Below are 18858 nucleotides of genomic sequence, written 5' to 3'. Positions count from 1 at the left end.
TTATTTTTAGTAGAGACAGTGTTTCATCATGTTGGCCAGGCTGGTCTCAAACTCCTGACCTCAGGTGATCCACCCACCTCGGCCTCCCAAAGTGCTAAGATTACAAGTGTGAGCCACCACGCCTGGCTGGCACTCTGATTCTTATTTCTTTATGTGTTATGTGCTCTTTCTGGCTGAGAGTTTTAGAATTTTCTCAATTACTTTGATAGTCTTATATTTCTCTATACAATGTCTAACTGGGTTTTTCCTTGTTTCTCCTTTTGGGCACATTATGGACCTTTTAAATCTAAAGTTCATTATCTTTTTTTATACTTCTGGGAAATGGATCTTCATTATTTCTTCAAATAATCTTTCTTTTTATCTCTTTATTCTTTCCCTCCTTTCTAGATCTTTTATTATTTAAATGTTAGCACTTCTGAATCTGTCTTCCAAATCTCTTAGTTTTTCCTTTATATTTCCTGAATTTTTGTCCTTTCTTCCTTCTGGGAAATATCATCAATGTGATTGTCTGAATTGGCTATTGATTCCTCAAATGTATTAATCCTGCTATTTATCAATTATATTTTTCCAACCTAATATTTGTGTTCATTTCTTTTTCCTGTTTTTTGTTTTTTTGTTTGTTTATTTTGTTTAATTTTTGAGACAGGGTCTCATTCTGTCACCCAGGCTGGAATAGAGCAATCATGGCTCACTGCAGCGTTGACCTCCTAGGCCCTAGTGATCCTCCCACCTCAGCCTCCTGAGTAGCTGGGACTATAGGTTCAAGCCACTACACCCAGCTAATGTTTTTATTTTTTTGTAGTGATGGAGTCTTGCTATGTTGTCCTGGCACATCTCAAACTCTTGGGCTTAAGTGATCCCCTTGACTCAGCCTCCTAAAGTATTGGGATTGTAGGCATGAACCATTGTGCCTGGCCTGTTTTCCTGTATGTATGTACATATGTATTTATTTATTGAGATGAGTTCTCACTGTTTTGCGTAGGCTGGTCTCAAACTCTGGGGCTCAAGCAATTCTGTCATCTCAGCCTCCCAAGTAGCGAGGACTACAGTTGTGTGCTACTGCACTCGGCTGTTATTATTTTACATTGTTACTATCTTCCTTTACCTCTTTTTTTTTTTTTTTTTTTTTAAGTCTTTGTGTTCCTTGAATGTCTCAATATTTTGGCCTGTGAACTCATTTTCCCCTGGCGGTATCAGCTTTTCTTTCTGGCAGTGCATGTTGGGGAAGGCCCATTCCAGTCCGGTCAGCTCGAAGGAGCTCAGGGAGTTGAGAGTGTAACTGAGCTATGGGGTAGAGAGCCCCAGGCACTAGAAAACCACAGTTACCCACAGAATGATCCCTAAAGTGAAATCTAAAACCTCTGATTAAAAGGAAAATGCAACATTAAGATGTATCATTTCTTAAATTGTAAAATTCTTTAGCCCTAGAGGTTTGGAGATGAGGTAGAGACTGCCTGTGATCAGTGAGTTACCATCTGGTTTTCTCCACACTTTATGGCACAGGGCTTGCATTGCTGCCCTGATTTTTTTTTTTTTTCCTCCAGAGGATTTCTGGACCAGAAGTATAAATTGCCTTATGGATGGGTAGGTCCTATTTGTCCCAGTATAATTGGGGATGGGGAAGAGGATGGGATGGGAAGCAAGAACAGAACCCCAAGAGGTTCCTCACCCTCTTTGATCCCCTCCTCCTCTACAGGCCTTCTGCACTTGGCCAAAATCACTTCAGGTACACAAACCCCAGTTCAAAACAGGCCCTCCAACTCGAGATTTTCCGTGGTTTTCTCCACTTCTCTCTCTGTTCCCCACAGAAAGGAAGCCAACAATCATACTAATTCAGCATCTTAGATGACACCAGAATCAGGAATCTCCTATATCTTTATTTTTAATTCAAAAGTTTTTTTGAGCATTGTTTTGCATGTTTTGAATTATGTTATTAATTTAGTAAGTAAAAAGAATTTATAATGTGACCTTTGAAGGAAATTTTTGTGCAGGAACATTATGTATGTTTTTATTTTTTAAATGTATATCACATAGAAGACATTCATGAAGTGGTTGGATTTTTAGAAATTAAGCATTTGAGATCATTTTTTAAAAATTAAAAATCTCCAAACCAGCATTTGGGGAAAAAAGAAAAAAATTAACAAGTAATACATAAATATATACAATGAAAAATCAAGGTATAAAGAAATATATACAGTTAAAAGTGAAAGTCTTTAATACCTTTCATTTTCATTCCTTATAGGTTGCCATTTTTAAATGCATATGATTAAATAATTACTAGATATATTCAGTCTTAAGGTTCTCTTTAGTTTATTTTCTTCACTTGAATCTCTCATTCCTATTTGCAGCAGGGAAAATTTAAGATGAATCCAATTTGATAGATTTTGTCCAATAAATTTCAGACTCATTTGGGTATTGAAATCTTAGTCGCTGCCCAGTTTAGTCTCTCTTTCAGGGCTTCCACACCTTTCTCATTTCTAAAAACCCTGTTCCTCCTTGTGCCTACTTTTAATATCACAAGATACACATGCTAATTACTAAATAGTTGCTAGAGAGGAGGAAGATCCGCTTTCCTGAAGGAGGCTTGTTAGTGAAGATGGGATAGTATATTGCTATTTTGTGATTATTTCTCAGCTTGCTAGAACTGCTAATATCCTTATTGATCTGATCTTTGGCACTATTCCAATTGCTGATGCCCTGGCAGTTGGTTTTCTCAGCCTGAACTGAGTCCAATATTACTTTTTTTGTAGCGTGTTAAGTGGTTGCTGTGGTCTAAATGCGTCCCTCCACCCTCCACTCCCCCCGCCAAATACATATTTTGAAATTTGATTGCCAATGTATTAAGAGCTGGGGCCTCTGGGAGATGATTAAGTCACGTGGGCACTGCACAACTTAGTCCTGCATGGGATTAGTGACCTTATAAGAAGTTAAAGGGAGTGCCTTGGCCCCTTTGCACCAGTGAGAGTGAGCCTTCACTGGTTATTCACTGGTGCTCTGCTGGCACCTTGATCTTGGACTTTTTAGCTTCCAGAACTGCTATGAGAAATACACTTCTACTATTTGTGAATTACTCATTTAAGATATTTTGTTATAGCAGCCTGAACGGACTAATACAATAGTCTTATGGGCTAGCTTATGTCCTGCCTTCTTAGGAGTTTTGTGGGTTCATGCAAAACCTAGGGATTTCCATTGTAGCAAACTCATCTTCCCATGTGATATCTCTGCCCTCCTTCTTCCTCACCCTGTAATTCTGCCATCTCTTTAGTCTTTTTCTGTGTGATTCAAGAGTACTGTATTAATTGCAGAATCTGATGTTGGTTCTTTTGTTCAGGAGCACTCCCAACCTTTAGGTTGATAGTTGATGAATATCTTTCCAGAGCTTTACTTCTCATCATGTGTACGTATATGTGTACTATAGATGTATGTACACACATGTGCAAATACATATAATTTTTAAAAATATAGAACCATTCTGTATGTGTCTGTGTAGTATTTAAAAATGTTTGTCTTCACACCAACATGGCTCATGTATACATATGTAACAAACGTGCACGTTGTGCACATGTACCCTAGAACTTAAAGTATAATTAAAAAAAAAAAATGTTTGTCTTTTCAGATGATCTTTGGGTGGTTTCAAAAACCCTAGACTTTGAGCTGGATACTTTTATTGCATGTAGTGCTTTCTTTGGACCATCGTCTATCAATGAGATAGAAATACTACCTTTGAAAGGCTACTTCCCTTCCAACTGGCCCACTAACGGTGAGTATTACTATGTTCATTTTAGTTTATATTTAAAAAGAATGATAGACAAGATGCACTGTTTGATTAAAGCCAATAAAAAGCACCCAACTCTAGTTTCTACTATTGTGTACAGTGTGTTCTTGAAAATGTGTATGAAAGTTGAATATATAGATATTTCTGTGAGGAAGAATGGTGTGTGGGGGATTGTTTTGTTCTAATTTTCTAATTAGATTGTTCTGATTTTCTGTTTTCCATACATTTCTATGAAGTAATTGAGGAAAAAATGCAAGAAAGTGTTTAAAAATTATACAAATACTACTGTATGGCACAAATGATATGTTGATTAAAGGAAACTGCTGGCTGTGAAGTTGTGCTACAATGTGCTAACTCAAAACAGGTGTTCTTGTTCATTTGTTGATATATAGAAGTCCAAATATGGTTTAAATTGTGCAATTTGTGGGTACCCATTATAAAATGAATGAGCAGATAGCATAGTAATTTAATGAATATAAGTTTGGGATCTCTGTGTGTGTGTTTAAGGGTTTGTTTTATGTCATGTGCTTAATTCAGTAGCCAAACTCTGAGTTATGTGGACATTTAACACAGAATTTTTATGGGCCATTTTATTTACGTCGAATGTTTATTTTCTGTATCCTCTGTACAGTGATTGTCCATGCATTATTGGTTTGTAATGCTAGCACAGAACTGACTACTTTGAAAAACATTCAGGACTACTTTAATCCAGCTACTCTACCTCTAACACAGTACCTGTTAACAATGTAAGTCAATTTTTACCTTTGAGCCATTGGTATTAAAAAATGGTAACCAGAAGTAAAGATGAAAATTCAATAAAAGTACATTATATAAATGTTGCCAATAAAATTGTAATTATTTTTCAGACTACGACATTACTCTCTGTCAGTAGTTAAAAAGAGAAAAGGGGCGGGGCACAGTGGCTCATGCCTGTAATCCCAGCACTCTGGGAGGCTGAGGTGGGCAGATCACCTGAGGTCAGGAGTTTGAGACCAGCCTGACCAACATGGAGAAACCCTGTCTCTACTAAAAATACAAAATTAGCTGGGCATACTGGCTCATGACTGTAATCCCAGCTACTCGGGAGGCTGAGGCAGGAGAATTGCTTGAACCTGGGAGGCGGAGGTTGCAGTGAGCCAAGATCGCACCACTGCACCCTAGCCTGAGCAACAAGAGTGAAACTCTATCTCAAAAAAGAAAGAGAGAGAAAAGGAAATATGCAGTATTTTTCATCTATTTATTAAGGTTTGAGCTAATAACTGTTACTGTAAATTTTTTCACTTTGTCAGGAGATAATTTAAGGATCATTTCGGTATTTATTTTATTTTTTATTATATGTATTTTTATATCACAAATTATTTAACATTTAAAGGAATCATTTTACAGCTTGAATCCAGTGTGTATATTGCTACTGATTTTATTCTCGATATAGCCATATCTCGTTTTCAATTTCTCAAGCACCATGTCCCTTTTTAAAAAAATGGAAGTGATATTATATTAAATGCATTAAAAATGATAGGAAAAGTCCAGTTTTCAATTTGGAATATTATTATCTATCTGTGATGTTTTATTTTTCTCACTATAATGAAGTCCTAGGTAAAAAAATAAATATTCTTATGATTTAATTATGTTATTTATTCAATTTGAAATGAATTTTCATAGAAATAGAAATAAGACCAATTCATGTGATGTAGTTTTACCTGAAATGAGGGCTAGATTAATTATCTAAGTCAGGTTTGTATAATAGAGCATGGGTTTTAAAGTCAGTCCACCACTTATTTGTGGTGTGGTATTGGGGGAAAAAAATTCAGTATTCTCGTATCTATATTTGGGATAATTAACTAATTAACTACTTCCTAGTGTTGTGAAGATTTCATCAAGTAATATGTAAAATGCTCAGCAAAGTGTCAGCACATAGTAAGTATTCAACAAATGTTAGTTCTCTTCTACCCTCCTCAATATTGGAGTATGTATCCATTTACAGTATATATCCACTTACTGTTTGTTTCTATAAAAAACTGTTCTCTGTAATGCTTACAAAGTGATGGCTAAGTTATGAATTTTTCTACTCATCTTTTTCAAATGTCCCTATTTTTAAAAATTGCTTATTTGCTTCATTTTTATTAGGTCTTCGCCAACTATAGTTAGTAACAAAAGAGTCAGTAATAGAAAATTTATCCCACCAGCCTTCACAAATGTCAACACAAAATTTGAACTACTCAGCCTAGGAGCAACATTGAAGTTAGCTAGTGAGTTGATTCAGGTATACAAGTTAAACAAAGATCAAGCTACAGCTCTAATTCAAATAGCTCAAATGATGGCATCACATGAAAGTACTGAAGAAGTGAAGGAACTGCAAGCTCATACCCTCCCTATCACTGTCATACATGGTAAGAAGCAAGAAATAAAATAATTATAATTGTTTTCTTTTTTTTTTTTTTTTGAGTTGGAGTCTTGCTCTGTCACCCAGGCTGGAGTGCAGTGGCCGGATCTCAGCTCACTGCAAGCCCCGCCTCCTGGGTTTACGCCATTCTCCTGCCTCAGCTTCCCGAGTAGCTGGGACTACAGGCGCCCACCACCTCGCCCAGCTAGTTTTTTGTATTTTTTAGTAGGGACGGAGTTTCACCGTGTTAGCCAGAATGGTCTGGATCTCCTGACCTTGTGATCCACCTGTCTCAGCCTCCCAAAGTGCTGGGATTACAGGCTTGAGCCACCGCACCCGGCCTAATTGTTTTCTATTCGTAAGCTTTTGTAACTCAGTCTGCTCCTTTATAATTTCCTAGTCAAATGAGGTTCAAGAATAACTCTAAGCAGACTTTTTAACCTGTACCCACTTTGGTAAACTGTTAGATGAGAACAGAACTGACTACCCTAATAAAGGAGACTTATTAGCGTATCTGATGAATGAGTAGTGTTCTTAGCTTATGGTCAGAATAACCAGATTTGATTTAGATGTTTACATGTTGCTGTCCTATAGTAAACTTAACTTGATTAGCAAAACCTTTTGTTTATTCCTAGTCAGCTCACTCTTTTATCCTTTATATCAGTGATTACAAACCTTAATTCTTCTCATAACCTCATTCTTGCCCTTTCTGTTGATCTTGCCTCTAAAAGAGGAAATGGAGGTCATAACAGAAACTGCTTTCAATGTCCTGCCTTCCTTCTCCAATTTACCTGATTTTGGAGCTGTTCTTACTCCTTGGTTCTGTCATAGCAAAGGCGATTTACTTCCTCCTACTTACAGTAAATAGTTGTATCTGGATTCTGTTGCCTCAGTAGCACATTTTCTCTCATAGACCTCTACCCCAAAGCTAATCCTACTTTTTTGTCCTGTTTTGAGGAATTATATCATATCCACCCTGTTGACCAAATCAAACCTGAGAGTCATCCTAGATTATTCTCTCAAGATTAAGTGACTCTTTCTTAATCCTCCTCTTACTCTCTCACTATTCATCTCCTGCCATCAGCTTAGTCACTGAGATGTGTTCCTTCTAGATTCTATCTGTCTTTCATATTGAGTATCTCTTCTCCAGTTTACTTGTATCCCCTCAATCCAAGCCTTCATCATACCTCCATATAGCCTAGTGGGTAAGAGTGTGGGCTCTAGAGTTAGAATCCTGAATTTACATTCTGACTCTATCATTTGTTAGCCGTATGATTTTGGGCAGGTTATATATCTCTTAATCTTTAATTTCCTACTCTGCAAAATGGAGATCATAATAGCATTCACCTCATAGGGTTGGAGGATTAAATGAGTTAACATACATAAAGGGCTTAGAACAGTGCTTGGCACATGGGAGGTGCTTAGTAAAGTTGACATTTATTATTGTTATAATTGTCTCACAAACTTTCTAATTGATCTACCATTAGTTGTGCCTTACTTCATATTTTCATTCAAGTTGTTTTTTTAAAACACAGTCTGATTAAGTCAAACTCATTGCTTGGCCTCACACCTGTAATCCCAGCACTTTGGGAGGTCAAGGAGGGTAGCTCGCTTAAGCTCAGGAGTTCAAGATCAACCTGGGCAACATGGCAAAACCCTGTCTCTACAAAAACATTTTAAAATTAGCTGGACATGGAGGCATGAACCTGTAGTCCCAGCTACTTGGGAGGTTGTGGTGGGAGGATGGCTTGAACCTGGGAGGCAGAGGTCGCAGTGAGTCAAGATTGCACCGCTGCACTCCAGCCTGGGCAACAGAGCCAGACCCTGTCTGAAAAAAATAAAACAAAACAAAAAAAACAACCATTGCTGAAAATCTTTAGATGACATCTGCTGGCTTCTGAGATAAGATTCAAACTTTGTTTAGCTATAGCAAACAGAGCTTTTGTGATTTACCTTACTAGCTCCCGTGCCTACCTTATCAACCTCATCTCTTACCTATTTGGTAGAGGTTATATAGAAAAGTTACTTTAACAGCTACATGCTTTGTCATGGCTCTGCCTGGAATGGCCCTTTCTCTAAGCAGTCTGGATATCTTATTCTGGAAGTCTTAGTTCTACTTCTTAATTTTAGGAAGTACTCCCATCTCCATCAAAGCAGGGATAGATTTTCTTCCTTCTGTGATCCAAAATAATATTACTTACCATATTATTTCTAATTATTACTTTACTTGTTTATAATTTTAAGTAGGCAATGGTCTCATTAAAAGTGGAGGTATTTTGGTTCTATCCCCTGTGCTATGCACATAGTGAGCACTCAGTGTTTTTTGAACACATTAATTAATGGAGGAGGGAGAGATGAATGAAATATTTGTTATGCCTATAGAAATTTATGTTTGACCAGGCACAGACGCTCACGCCTGTAATTCCAGCACTTTGGGAGGCCAAGGCAGGTGGATCACTTGAGTTCAGGAGTTTGAGACCAGCCTGCCAATATGGTGAAACCGTGGCTCTACTAAAAATACAAAAATTAGCCAGGTGTGGTGATGCATGCCGGTAATCCCAGCTACTTGGGAGGATGAGACAGGAGAATCACTTGAACCTGGGAGGCAGAGGTTACAGTGAGCTGAGATTGTGCCATTGCACTCCAGCCTGGGTGACAGAGTGAGACTCTATCTCAAAAAAAGAAAAGAAAAAATAAATGTATTTATTTTATGCTTTTTATTTTTTCCTCTTCTTTTAAAATAATTAGGTGTGTTTGGAGCAGGAAAGAGTTATTTGCTGGCAGTGGTGATTTTGTTCTTTGTACAGCTGTTTGAAAAGAGTGAAGCTCCCACCGTTGGAAATGCAAGGCCATGGAAACTTCTAATTTCTTCTTCTACTAATGTGGCTGTTGACAGAGTACTTCTTGGGTAGGCATGACAAGTGCATTTAAGTAGCTATTGTTTTGGAATATTGTTGAGAGAGGCAACCCACTATGGGCCCTGAGTATCCATGTACTCTTGCTGGTTATGCCAAGAATGCAAGACATTTGTCTCTGACCCAGGAGCCAGCATCTATGAAACAGTAACAGGCTAACTAATTAGTTTGTAAGTAGGATAAAATAAAAACCAAAACTGGAAATTTTGGCACAGTGATAATCGTGCAAAAATTCAAGTTCAGCCAAGAACATGTAGGGCTAGAGATGTATTGTTGGGGGAGGCAGTCTGCCAGCGGCCCTGAGCATCCCTGCTGGGATGCCAAGGATGCAAATTCCTGACCATTCTTACCCAAAACATTTCTCACATTTTGTTTGCAATAAGCAGCTTTGACTGATGAAGTAATGTCTCCCTCCAGGACAAAGAGCAGGCTTGCTTATTACTCGTTATAAGATATTGGATCCCCAGCCTCAGTGGTCTTGCCCTACTCCTCAACCCACGGCATGTGCAGGCATCTACCTGGATGCTGTTTTTCTCCTCATGTGACTTGGGAGCCAAGGGAAACCAATGTAGATATGTTGATAATTATACTGCTTCCTGTGCCATGAGTAAAAGTCCTTTGTCTCTGTCCTAGGAGTCTTGGGTCTATTACCTTAGAAGTAGGTTAAAATCAGGCTGGGCATGGTGGCTCACACCTGTAATCCCAGCACTTTGGGAGGCCAATGTGGGCAGATCACTTGATGTCAGAAGTTCAACATCAGCTTGGCCAACATCGTGAAACCCCGTTTTTACTAAAAATACAAAAAAACTTAGCCTGGCATGGTGCCAGGTGCTTGTAATCCCAGTCACTCAGGAGACTGAGACAGGAGAATTGCTTGAACTCAGAAGGCAGAGGCTGCAGTGAGCTGAGACTGCACCACTGCACTCCAGCCTGGGTAACAGAGGGAGACTGTCTCAAAAAATAAAAATAAAAAAGAAATAAAAAAATAAAAAAAAAGAAGTAGGCTAGAATCAAATTCCAGAATCAGTAGTTATAGATTAGTCTCTTGTTCATCTGCTATATGAACACATCATAATAAAATGGCTTAACAATTTAAGTATATTATGTTTTTTATTTCAATAAGAGGAATGCAAAGAAGACAGTAATCTGTTTTGAAGGTAATTTTTGTGATTGCATAAGACTTTATTAAAAATGCAAAGAATATTACAGTATTTCACCAATATTCCAATGTTTAATGATCTGAATTCAACATAAGTGGCAAAATTTGGTTAGGAGAAACAGTCATTATTTATAAGCCTAGGCATTTTAAAAATTAATTTTCATAATTATACAAGTGAATGCTTATGGTAGAACATATGCAGACTACACAGATGTTTTATTATATTTATTTACAGATTTTTAAATACACATACATTTTATTTTCCAAATTTGAGATTTAATAGTATGTGTTGTTTGTGTCCTGCTTTTTTTACTTAAAAAGTTGGCTCACGCCTGTATTCCCAATACTTTGGGAGGCTGAGGTGGGCAGATCACTTGAGGTCAGGAGTTCAAGACTAGCCTGGCCAACATGGTGAATCCCCATCTCTACCAAAAATATAAAAATTAGCTGGGAATGGTGGCACATGCCTGTAATTCCAGCTACTCGGGCAGCTGAGGCACAAGAATCACTTGAACCCGGGAGGTGGAGGTTGCAGTGTCCCAAGATCACACCACTGTACTCCAGCCTGGGTGACAAAGTAAGACTCTGTCCCAAAAAAAAAATCTTAGAAAACATAATTTTTTATAACTCTATTATATTCAATGATTTTCTTATATCATACTTTAAGCAATTTTTGATCAGTAAATTATTTCCAGATTCTTGCCAGTATGAATTATATTATGACAAAGATCCTTAAACATAAAACTCTGTATCCATTTCTGATTCTTTCCTTAGGAAAATAATCCTAAGCCTAGAATAAAAGATATGAAAACTTTTAAGCTTCTAAATATACTTTTCAAAATTTCCCTTCAGAAAGATTCTTCCCGTGTACACTCTTATAAGCAATTTAAAAGAGTGGCTGAGGACGTTTTGTTTGTTTGTTTGTTTGTTTTTAATAAAGACAATGAAGAGTTACCCGGAGACTACACAGGAAGGAACTTTAGATTGCTTAGCCCAAGATGAAAATTTAGCTGTAGACTGTTAGAAAACAAAACAGTATTAAAAACAAACAAACAAGAAGTTAGAATGAGGAGGGAAGGTAAGTACGCAATACTAAAGGTTAACAGGAAACTTATAAAAGAGAATCTTTAATGCTTAAATCTCTGATAAGGACCTGAGAAATGTGAATCTCTAATTAGGATCTGTGCCTCAACTGCTTATAGTCTGGTTTCATACATTTCTTCACACTGAAATAACCTTTTCATTGTGTGCTTGAACAGACCTTGTTTTCCTATTGTAATGGATAGAACAGTTTCTTGAGAAGAAATGAAAGAGCATGGGGTGAATAGTACTTTGAGGAGACTGCACCTTTTGTTATTATAGATTTAACCAAATTTGCATTGGAAGAAAAATCGTAAGCTAGTATTTCAGCCCGTTAAGTTGCTATTATTCTTCAAGCTGAAGACTATGAAAAATGTGAAAATTGAAATCTATTCATATATTGATACTAATTTGTTTCGTAATTATATTGGAAAATTGTTTTTAGAGATCTATAGTTTAGTTCTCCAGCTCTTTACGTTCCCATTTTGAGGTGGTAGAAGAAGTTTTCGAAAGTTGAGTATTCACTGAGTTCCAGCTGTGTTCCCAGCATAGTGCTAGAGCTGTAAGATATATAAAAGGGAAGTGTAGGTGAGGGGTCATTCCTCACAAAGCCCTAACTAAGGGGTAATGTATGTAGAGGAACAGTCATAACCTTTGGATGTAGACAGAGTTGCCTGGATTTGAATCATGATACCTCACCTCTGAGCTTGCGTCCTCATCTCTAAGAGGAGATATAATCTAGAGCTGTAGTGAGTGTTAAGCAATGTAACATACGTAAAGAGGCTCTTCCTAACAAATCTTGGTGCTAAGTATATGGTAGCTATTGCTTTCTATATTGTGTCTTTAGAGGCAATTTTATTTGTGATAAATATTAACATTGGCTTTTTATGAACATTTAATGAGCCTTCAAGATGGAATAATGCATATTTTTAAATTCTCTAGAAAATGCATTGTATTTAAAAAACCAACTACATTGCATTTACTTTGTTTGAGTTTAGGTATTTCACATTAAATTTTATAACTAAAATATACTGTTACACAAAATTATGTAATAACACAGTTATATAAAACTTTATTTTCTATTCTGTTTCCTAAATAATCAGAATCTATATTGTTTTCTTATTTAAAGGCTTCTCAGTCTTGGATTTGAAAACTTTATCAGAGTTGGGAGTGTTAGGAAGATTGCCAAACCAATTTTACCTTACAGGTAAGAATGCAAAATTCCAGAAGTCACAGAATGGTCAGAGGGAAGTATGGTACTTTTATATCACTCTTACCTTAAATTTGATTTTTGAAGAATGGAGAAAGGCTTATCTTTTTTTGGTTAACTTAGAAAATTCATATTTTGCTTTACTGTGATGTTACAAAAAATGAAATAAAGAGGAGTGTTTTTAATATAATTCTTTAGCCTGCATGCTGGCTCAGAAAATGAAAGTGAACAGTTAAAAGAACTACATACACTAATGAAAGAAGACCTGACTCCTACGGAAAGAGTCTATGTGAGAAAAAGCATTGAGCAGCATAAACTGGGGACAAATAGAACCCTGCTGAAGCAGGTAAGAAGTAGCTTCAATTTGTTTCTTGATTTATGTATACCATTCAGATTCTCTTATTTCTGTTGATGAAATAATATTTCCTTTAAATAAAACAAACTGCCATGATAGTTTAGATTCCACTGAGGTGCATGCATGTGGATCCTTGGATATAGTCTACCCAGTGTATGTTTTATGTTTGCTTCAAAGCATTCTTCAAATTCGTGAATAGATCCAACTCACCATGACTGAGTCATCCTTTCTCCTTCTCCCTGTTTACTTTCTTTTTATAGGCTTGAAGAGGAAAGTATAGAGGTGGGAATAGATTCTTTGCAAGTTAAATGAAATTGGTTGTATTCTAGGAGAAACAGTAATGGAGAGGGTCTGACCCTGAGCAAAATATCCAAATGAAATTTGTCGTTGATGCTCTCCAAGAAAGCCAAGACCTTTAGTGTTTGTATATATCCAAAAATCCAGGAGGCTCGATACTAGCTTCCAGGTATTGGGAGCCAAGACTAAGCACACAAGATTCCAGGCTGTAACAGGTAGCACCATCTTCTTTATCAAGTTTTGATCCAGGGAAGCCTGGGCATCAGCTGTTGGAAGAGAGAAATCAATCAGCAGCTTCCTCCTATGAAAGGAGAGCATGGGGAAAAGCAATGGGGATGGAGTAAAAGAAAGTTGTTGGCTTCTTGGGCCACTTGCACATTGGCAACTTTCTGCTAGAGAGTTGAGAAAATCAGTCTACTTGGGACCCTGTTTTAATCAGCTATTGCTGAAATAATGAGGGTTGACAAACTCAGTCTCAGTACTTTAAGACAACAGCTTATGACTCCACAGGTCAAGTGGTGTCACTTGGCCTGAGGCTACGGATCAAGTCTCTCATTCTGAGAACAGTTGCTGTGGCATGATCTTCTAACAGATGGCAGAAGTGCAAGAGGGCAGGACAGATCACAGAAACACATTTAAGGCTTCAGTTCATATTATGTCTGCTGACATTCCATTTGCTGTAACAGGTCACATGGCCAAGCCTAACATCAGTGAGGCAAGGAAATATACTCCCCTACTTCTCTGGTGGGAAGCACTGCCAAGTAACATGGCAAAGGGTGTAGATATGTAATACTAATTTCCTAAAGCAGGAAGGAGAAACTGGAAATAATAACTAATCTGTAACAAGTTTTGGTTCTGCAAGTCCTCAGAAAACTTCAGACTAACTTTCTGTTATTTGAATTATAGAGTTAACTCTGTACTGTCTTCTTAACCAAATCCAGAAAGGCTTAGTTTGGCTGTGTTCAATTAATACAAATTAGTCATTTATTTAAACTACTTACCATTTTACTCACCCAACATAACAATGATACATAAGAATAATGTATTGTTGTTAATGATTTCTTGGATGATTTTCTGAATGAAAGCTCAGTTACCATGATCTATTGCTCATTGATATCACCTATTTACAAATGAAAACTATTTTAGAGGAATTATTTTTTTAGATGTTTTCTCTGACATATTTCTAAGGTCCAGTCAGGCATTCAGACCTGACACCGTTTTTTTGAGCCAGAGTCACTCTGTCGCCCAGGCTGGAGTACAGTGGCGTAGTCTCAGCTCACTGCAACCTCCACGTCTGGGTTCAAGCGATTCTCCTACCTCAGCATCCTGAGTAGCTGGGACTGCAGGCACATGCCACCACACCTGGCTAATTTTTGTATTTTTAGTAGAGACGGGGTTTCACAATGTTGGCCAGGCTGGTCTCAAACTCCTGACCTTAAGTGATCCTCCCACCTCCGCCTCCCAAAGTGCTGGGATTACAGGCATGAGCCACCACACCTGGAAGACCTGACTCATTTCTAAAGTGACATGTCTTCACAATAAAACTAATTTTTAAAAATGCTTCAAAGCTAATTAATACTTGCTAGGTCAGTAACAAAATCTTTTCTGCTGTTAGAATCTCAGCAACATAATAATAAATTAAAAGATAATATAATTTTTTAAAGAAAACTTAATACTTTAGGTTTTTGTATTAGATATTTCTTTAAATTTAAAAACTTCCTGACACAGAACTTTAGAGTTCTCATTCTAATATTGTTTTGTAGATATCGTTGCCAGAAATTAAATAAAATGAATAATATTTCAGAGTGGCACTGAAGCTTGATCATTTTTAAAGAACTGAACGTTTAAATACTGTGGAATTTCTGATATAAATATGGCTTTAAGATTTTTGTTTTTGTTTTTAACAAAAGAAGAAAACCTAACTGATACAGGGCTATTGTGTGTGGTGAATATTATTTATTATTAAAGAAAATAAGGCGGTTGTAATGTTTTCTTGTTTTGTAGAATCTGTGGAGGCAATATTTAATTTGTAAAGTATATTTTTTGTCAGTTTGTTGAAAAAAGATATGGTCAGTTGGTATGAACTGCCCTTGCTATCAAGAAGTATAAGAAGTACTGAATACTGTAGGCAATTAATTGTAGCACAATGGTATTTCTGTATCTAAACAGAAAATGTACTGTAAAAATATGATATAAAAGATTTAAAATGGTACACCTGTGTAGGGAGGGAGGGAAGGTGAAATTGGAAATAATAACCACAAAGTTTTGGTTCTAGAAGTCCTCAGAAAACTATGTATATTATAGCTTTTTAATAGTTAACTTTATAGTTAAATTACCATGAATGGAGCTTGCAGGACTGGAAGTCACTGTGGTTGAGTCAGTGAGTGAGTGGTGAGTGAATGTGGAGGCCTAGGGCATTGCTGTACACTACTGTAGACTTAAAAAAAAAGTTTTAATTTTTTTGAGACAGAATCTTGCTCTGTCCAGGCTGGAGTGCAGTCTGCGATCTCAACTCACTGCAACCTCCGCTTCCCGGGTTCAAGCGATTCTTCTACCTCAGCCTCCTGAGTAGCTGGGATTACATACACCTGCCACCATGCCTGGCTAATTTTTGCATTTTTATTAGAGATGGGGTTTCACCACGTTGGCCAGGCTGGTCTCAAATCCCTGACCTTCAGCGATCCACCTGCTTCAGCCTCCCAAAGTGCTGGGATTACAGGTGTGAGCCACCGCGCCTGGCCTACTGTAGACTTTGTAAACACTGTACAGTTAGGCTACCCCAAATTTATTTTAAAATTTTTTCTTTCTTCAGTAATAAATTAGCTTATTATAACATTTTTACTTTATAAAGTTTAAAATTTTTAAAAACTGTTTGATTCTTTTGTAATAACGCAGCTTGAAACACAAACATTTTGTATATACAAAAATATTCCATAAGCTTTATTTAAAATTTTTCTTTTTTTATCTTTAAAACTGTTTTTTTCTTTTATTGTTTAAAACTAAGATACACACACACACATTATTCTAGGCCTACCCAGGGTCAGGATCATCAATATCACTGTCTTTCCCCTCTACATCTTGTCCCACTAGAAAGTTTTTAGGGGCAATAGGATACATGGGGCTGTCAGGGCTTATGATAACAATACCTTCTTCTGGGTACCTCCTGAAGGACATCCCTGAAACTGTTTTATAGATAACTTTTTTTTTTTTAAATAAGTAGGAGTACATTCTAAAATAATAATAAAAATGTGCTATAGTAAATGTATAAACCACTAAAATAGTCATTTATTATCAAGTATTATGAACTGTACATAATTGTATGTGCTATAGTTTTATGTGACTGGCAGTACAGTAGGTTTGTTTACACCAGAATCACCACAAACACATGCATAATGCATTGTGCTGTGAGGGTTGTGATGTCACTAGGAGCAGGGAATTTTTCAGCTCCATTATAATTTTATGAGACCATCATCATATATCTGGTCCATCATTGACCGAAACATCACATTGTTATGTGGCACATGACTGTATATGTATATGTACATGTATGTATATGTGTTTGTGTTTATACACACACATGTATATGTACACAAACGTGTGTATATGTGTATGTACACATGTGTATAGATAGCAGGCTACTAGGTCAATGACTACATCGAATTGGAAAATTTATAGATTTCCCTATTGTTTACATTTAATTTTAGAGATTAAAAATCAGCTTTTATGAAGCTTTTTGCCTTCAGAGTAATGGCATGTTGCTATAATGTGTAACTTACAAGATTCAAATATATCCACAGGCTACAAGTACATTTTATTTACTGTTGTTTAAAATTAGTCATCTTTACATTTTTAAATAAATAAAACTAATGTGCTTGAAGGTTAAGCAAAGAATATTTCATTAACATATTCAATGTTTTTTGTGAAGAACTTTGGCCTGTGTTGATATAATGTATGTTGTCTAACCTCATCTAGACAATAAAATATGTGCGTCATCCTTGATATTTTACAAATGCTTGATACTGTGATACTTTCCTTCTGAATATCAAAATATGTCTTTTCTTTGTTCTTGTTAATGGGCTTGTAGCTTAAGTAACCTACATTTGTTGATTTCCCTTTTGTATGTAGGAATAATAAAAATATGGAGATATGATGATCTAAGACTTCTGATGTCTAGGAATTAAATTAGGACTAGCTCACTCTCTAATTTTAGCCTACAAGTTCTTTGGTAAATACATTCTCTTATTTTCTTTTAATAGTTGTTAATTAATAACATTTTTGTTGTAATAAAGGTTCGAGTAGTTGGAGTTACCTGTGCAGCCTGCCCATTCCCATGCATGAATGATCTTAAATTTCCTGTAGTTGTGTTGGATGAGTGTAGTCAGATAACCGAACCGGCCTCTCTCCTTCCCATTGCAAGGTAACCTAAAATATTCTTTTCCTAGGGGTAACACCTGTAATCCTAGCACTTTATGAGGTTGAGGCGGCTGGATTGCTTGAGTCTAGGAGTTTGAGACCAGCTTGGGCAACATGGCAAATCCCCGTTTCTACAGAAAATACAAAATTAGCTGGGCATGGTAGTGTGTGCCTAAAGTCCCAGCAACTTGGGAGGCTGAGGTGGGAGGGTTGCTTGAGCCCAGGAGGTCAAGGCTGCAGTGAGCAGGGATCGCACGACTGCAGTCTAGTCTGGGTGACACAGAGTGAAACCCTGTCTCAAAAAAAAAGAAAAAAGAAAAAATAATAATACTGAAGCATGAAAGGATTAAATAATCTGCTGGGTATCTAAAATATAATGGAGTTGAGATTTAGACATAGGTTTGTTTATAAAACTTTGATTTTTCCCCACTATATCCTACTCCTATTTAGGAAAACATTTAGCCCCTGAGAACCCAATTTACTTAATTTCTAAGACAACGATTTAAGCTAAATGACTCCTAAGAAAGACTTTAATTTTAAGAGTTTATGGATTCTAAAAACCAGCATTTCCCAAATATGCTCTGTGAAATATTAATTCCATGCAGAGGCAAGGGGCACCTACTAGCTTTTATGTGTGGGGAGGGTAACTAAATTATATAAAGGATTCTTTATTGCATAACTTTTCAAAGGCTTTAATGCGCTTAATAGCACTACTAAGCTTTATTAATACTCAGGATATTTCATGGCATTTGAATATTTTGGGGTGCAATTTTGGCAAACAGTGTAATAAATAATGTTAATGCACTCTTTTTTATTGCTTAGATTAATTTTTGAAATCCTGTTTTAGGTTTGAGTGTGAAAAGCTGATTCTTGTTGGAGATCCCAAACAGCTACCTCCTACTATTCAGGGTTCTGATGCAGCTCATGAAAATGGATTGGAACAAACTCTTTTTGATCGACTTTGCTTAATGGTACATACTGCTAAATTCTTACAGAATTATCATTTATTGATTCTACATTGTGTGTGTGTGTTGATAGAGAATGAAAATATTAGAAGACTTAGTCCTGCCTTAAAATAATGTATAATTGGAGTTGTCTGGAAAATATTAATCTTAAATACAAGTGGAACCCTGTAATTTAAGTACCTTTGTTTTTTTTAGACGGAGTCTCACTCTGTCGCCCGGGCTGGAGTGCAGTGGCGCGATCTCGGCCCACTGCAAGCTCCGCCTCCCGAGGTTACGCCATTCTCCTGCCTCAGCCTCGCCAGTAGC

The 18858-nt window shown here is 36.8% G+C and overlaps 1 protein-coding gene across 1 annotated transcript in view; it reads left to right on the top strand.

The window, feature by feature from the left end:
- ZGRF1 (zinc finger, GRF-type containing 1) overlaps nucleotides 1–18858 on the top strand; it is a 95590-nt gene that overhangs the window by 61045 nt on the left and 15687 nt on the right. The window contains exons 17-24 of the mRNA XM_011948365.1: nucleotides 3617–3760; nucleotides 4407–4521; nucleotides 5903–6165; nucleotides 8907–9066; nucleotides 12442–12519; nucleotides 12721–12868; nucleotides 17464–17591; nucleotides 18435–18558. Coding sequence (XP_011803755.1) covers nucleotides 3617–3760; nucleotides 4407–4521; nucleotides 5903–6165; nucleotides 8907–9066; nucleotides 12442–12519; nucleotides 12721–12868; nucleotides 17464–17591; nucleotides 18435–18558 — 1160 coding nt within the window. The remainder of the gene's footprint in view (nucleotides 1–3616; nucleotides 3761–4406; nucleotides 4522–5902; nucleotides 6166–8906; nucleotides 9067–12441; nucleotides 12520–12720; nucleotides 12869–17463; nucleotides 17592–18434; nucleotides 18559–18858) is intronic.

Source organism: Colobus angolensis, unplaced genomic scaffold (assembly GCF_000951035.1).
Source record: "Colobus angolensis palliatus isolate OR3802 unplaced genomic scaffold, Cang.pa_1.0 Scaffold279, whole genome shotgun sequence".
Taxonomy (NCBI): domain Eukaryota; kingdom Metazoa; phylum Chordata; class Mammalia; order Primates; family Cercopithecidae; genus Colobus; species Colobus angolensis.
The sequence above is the reverse complement of the archived record's forward strand: the minus strand, read 5'-3'. Positions and strand labels throughout refer to the sequence as shown.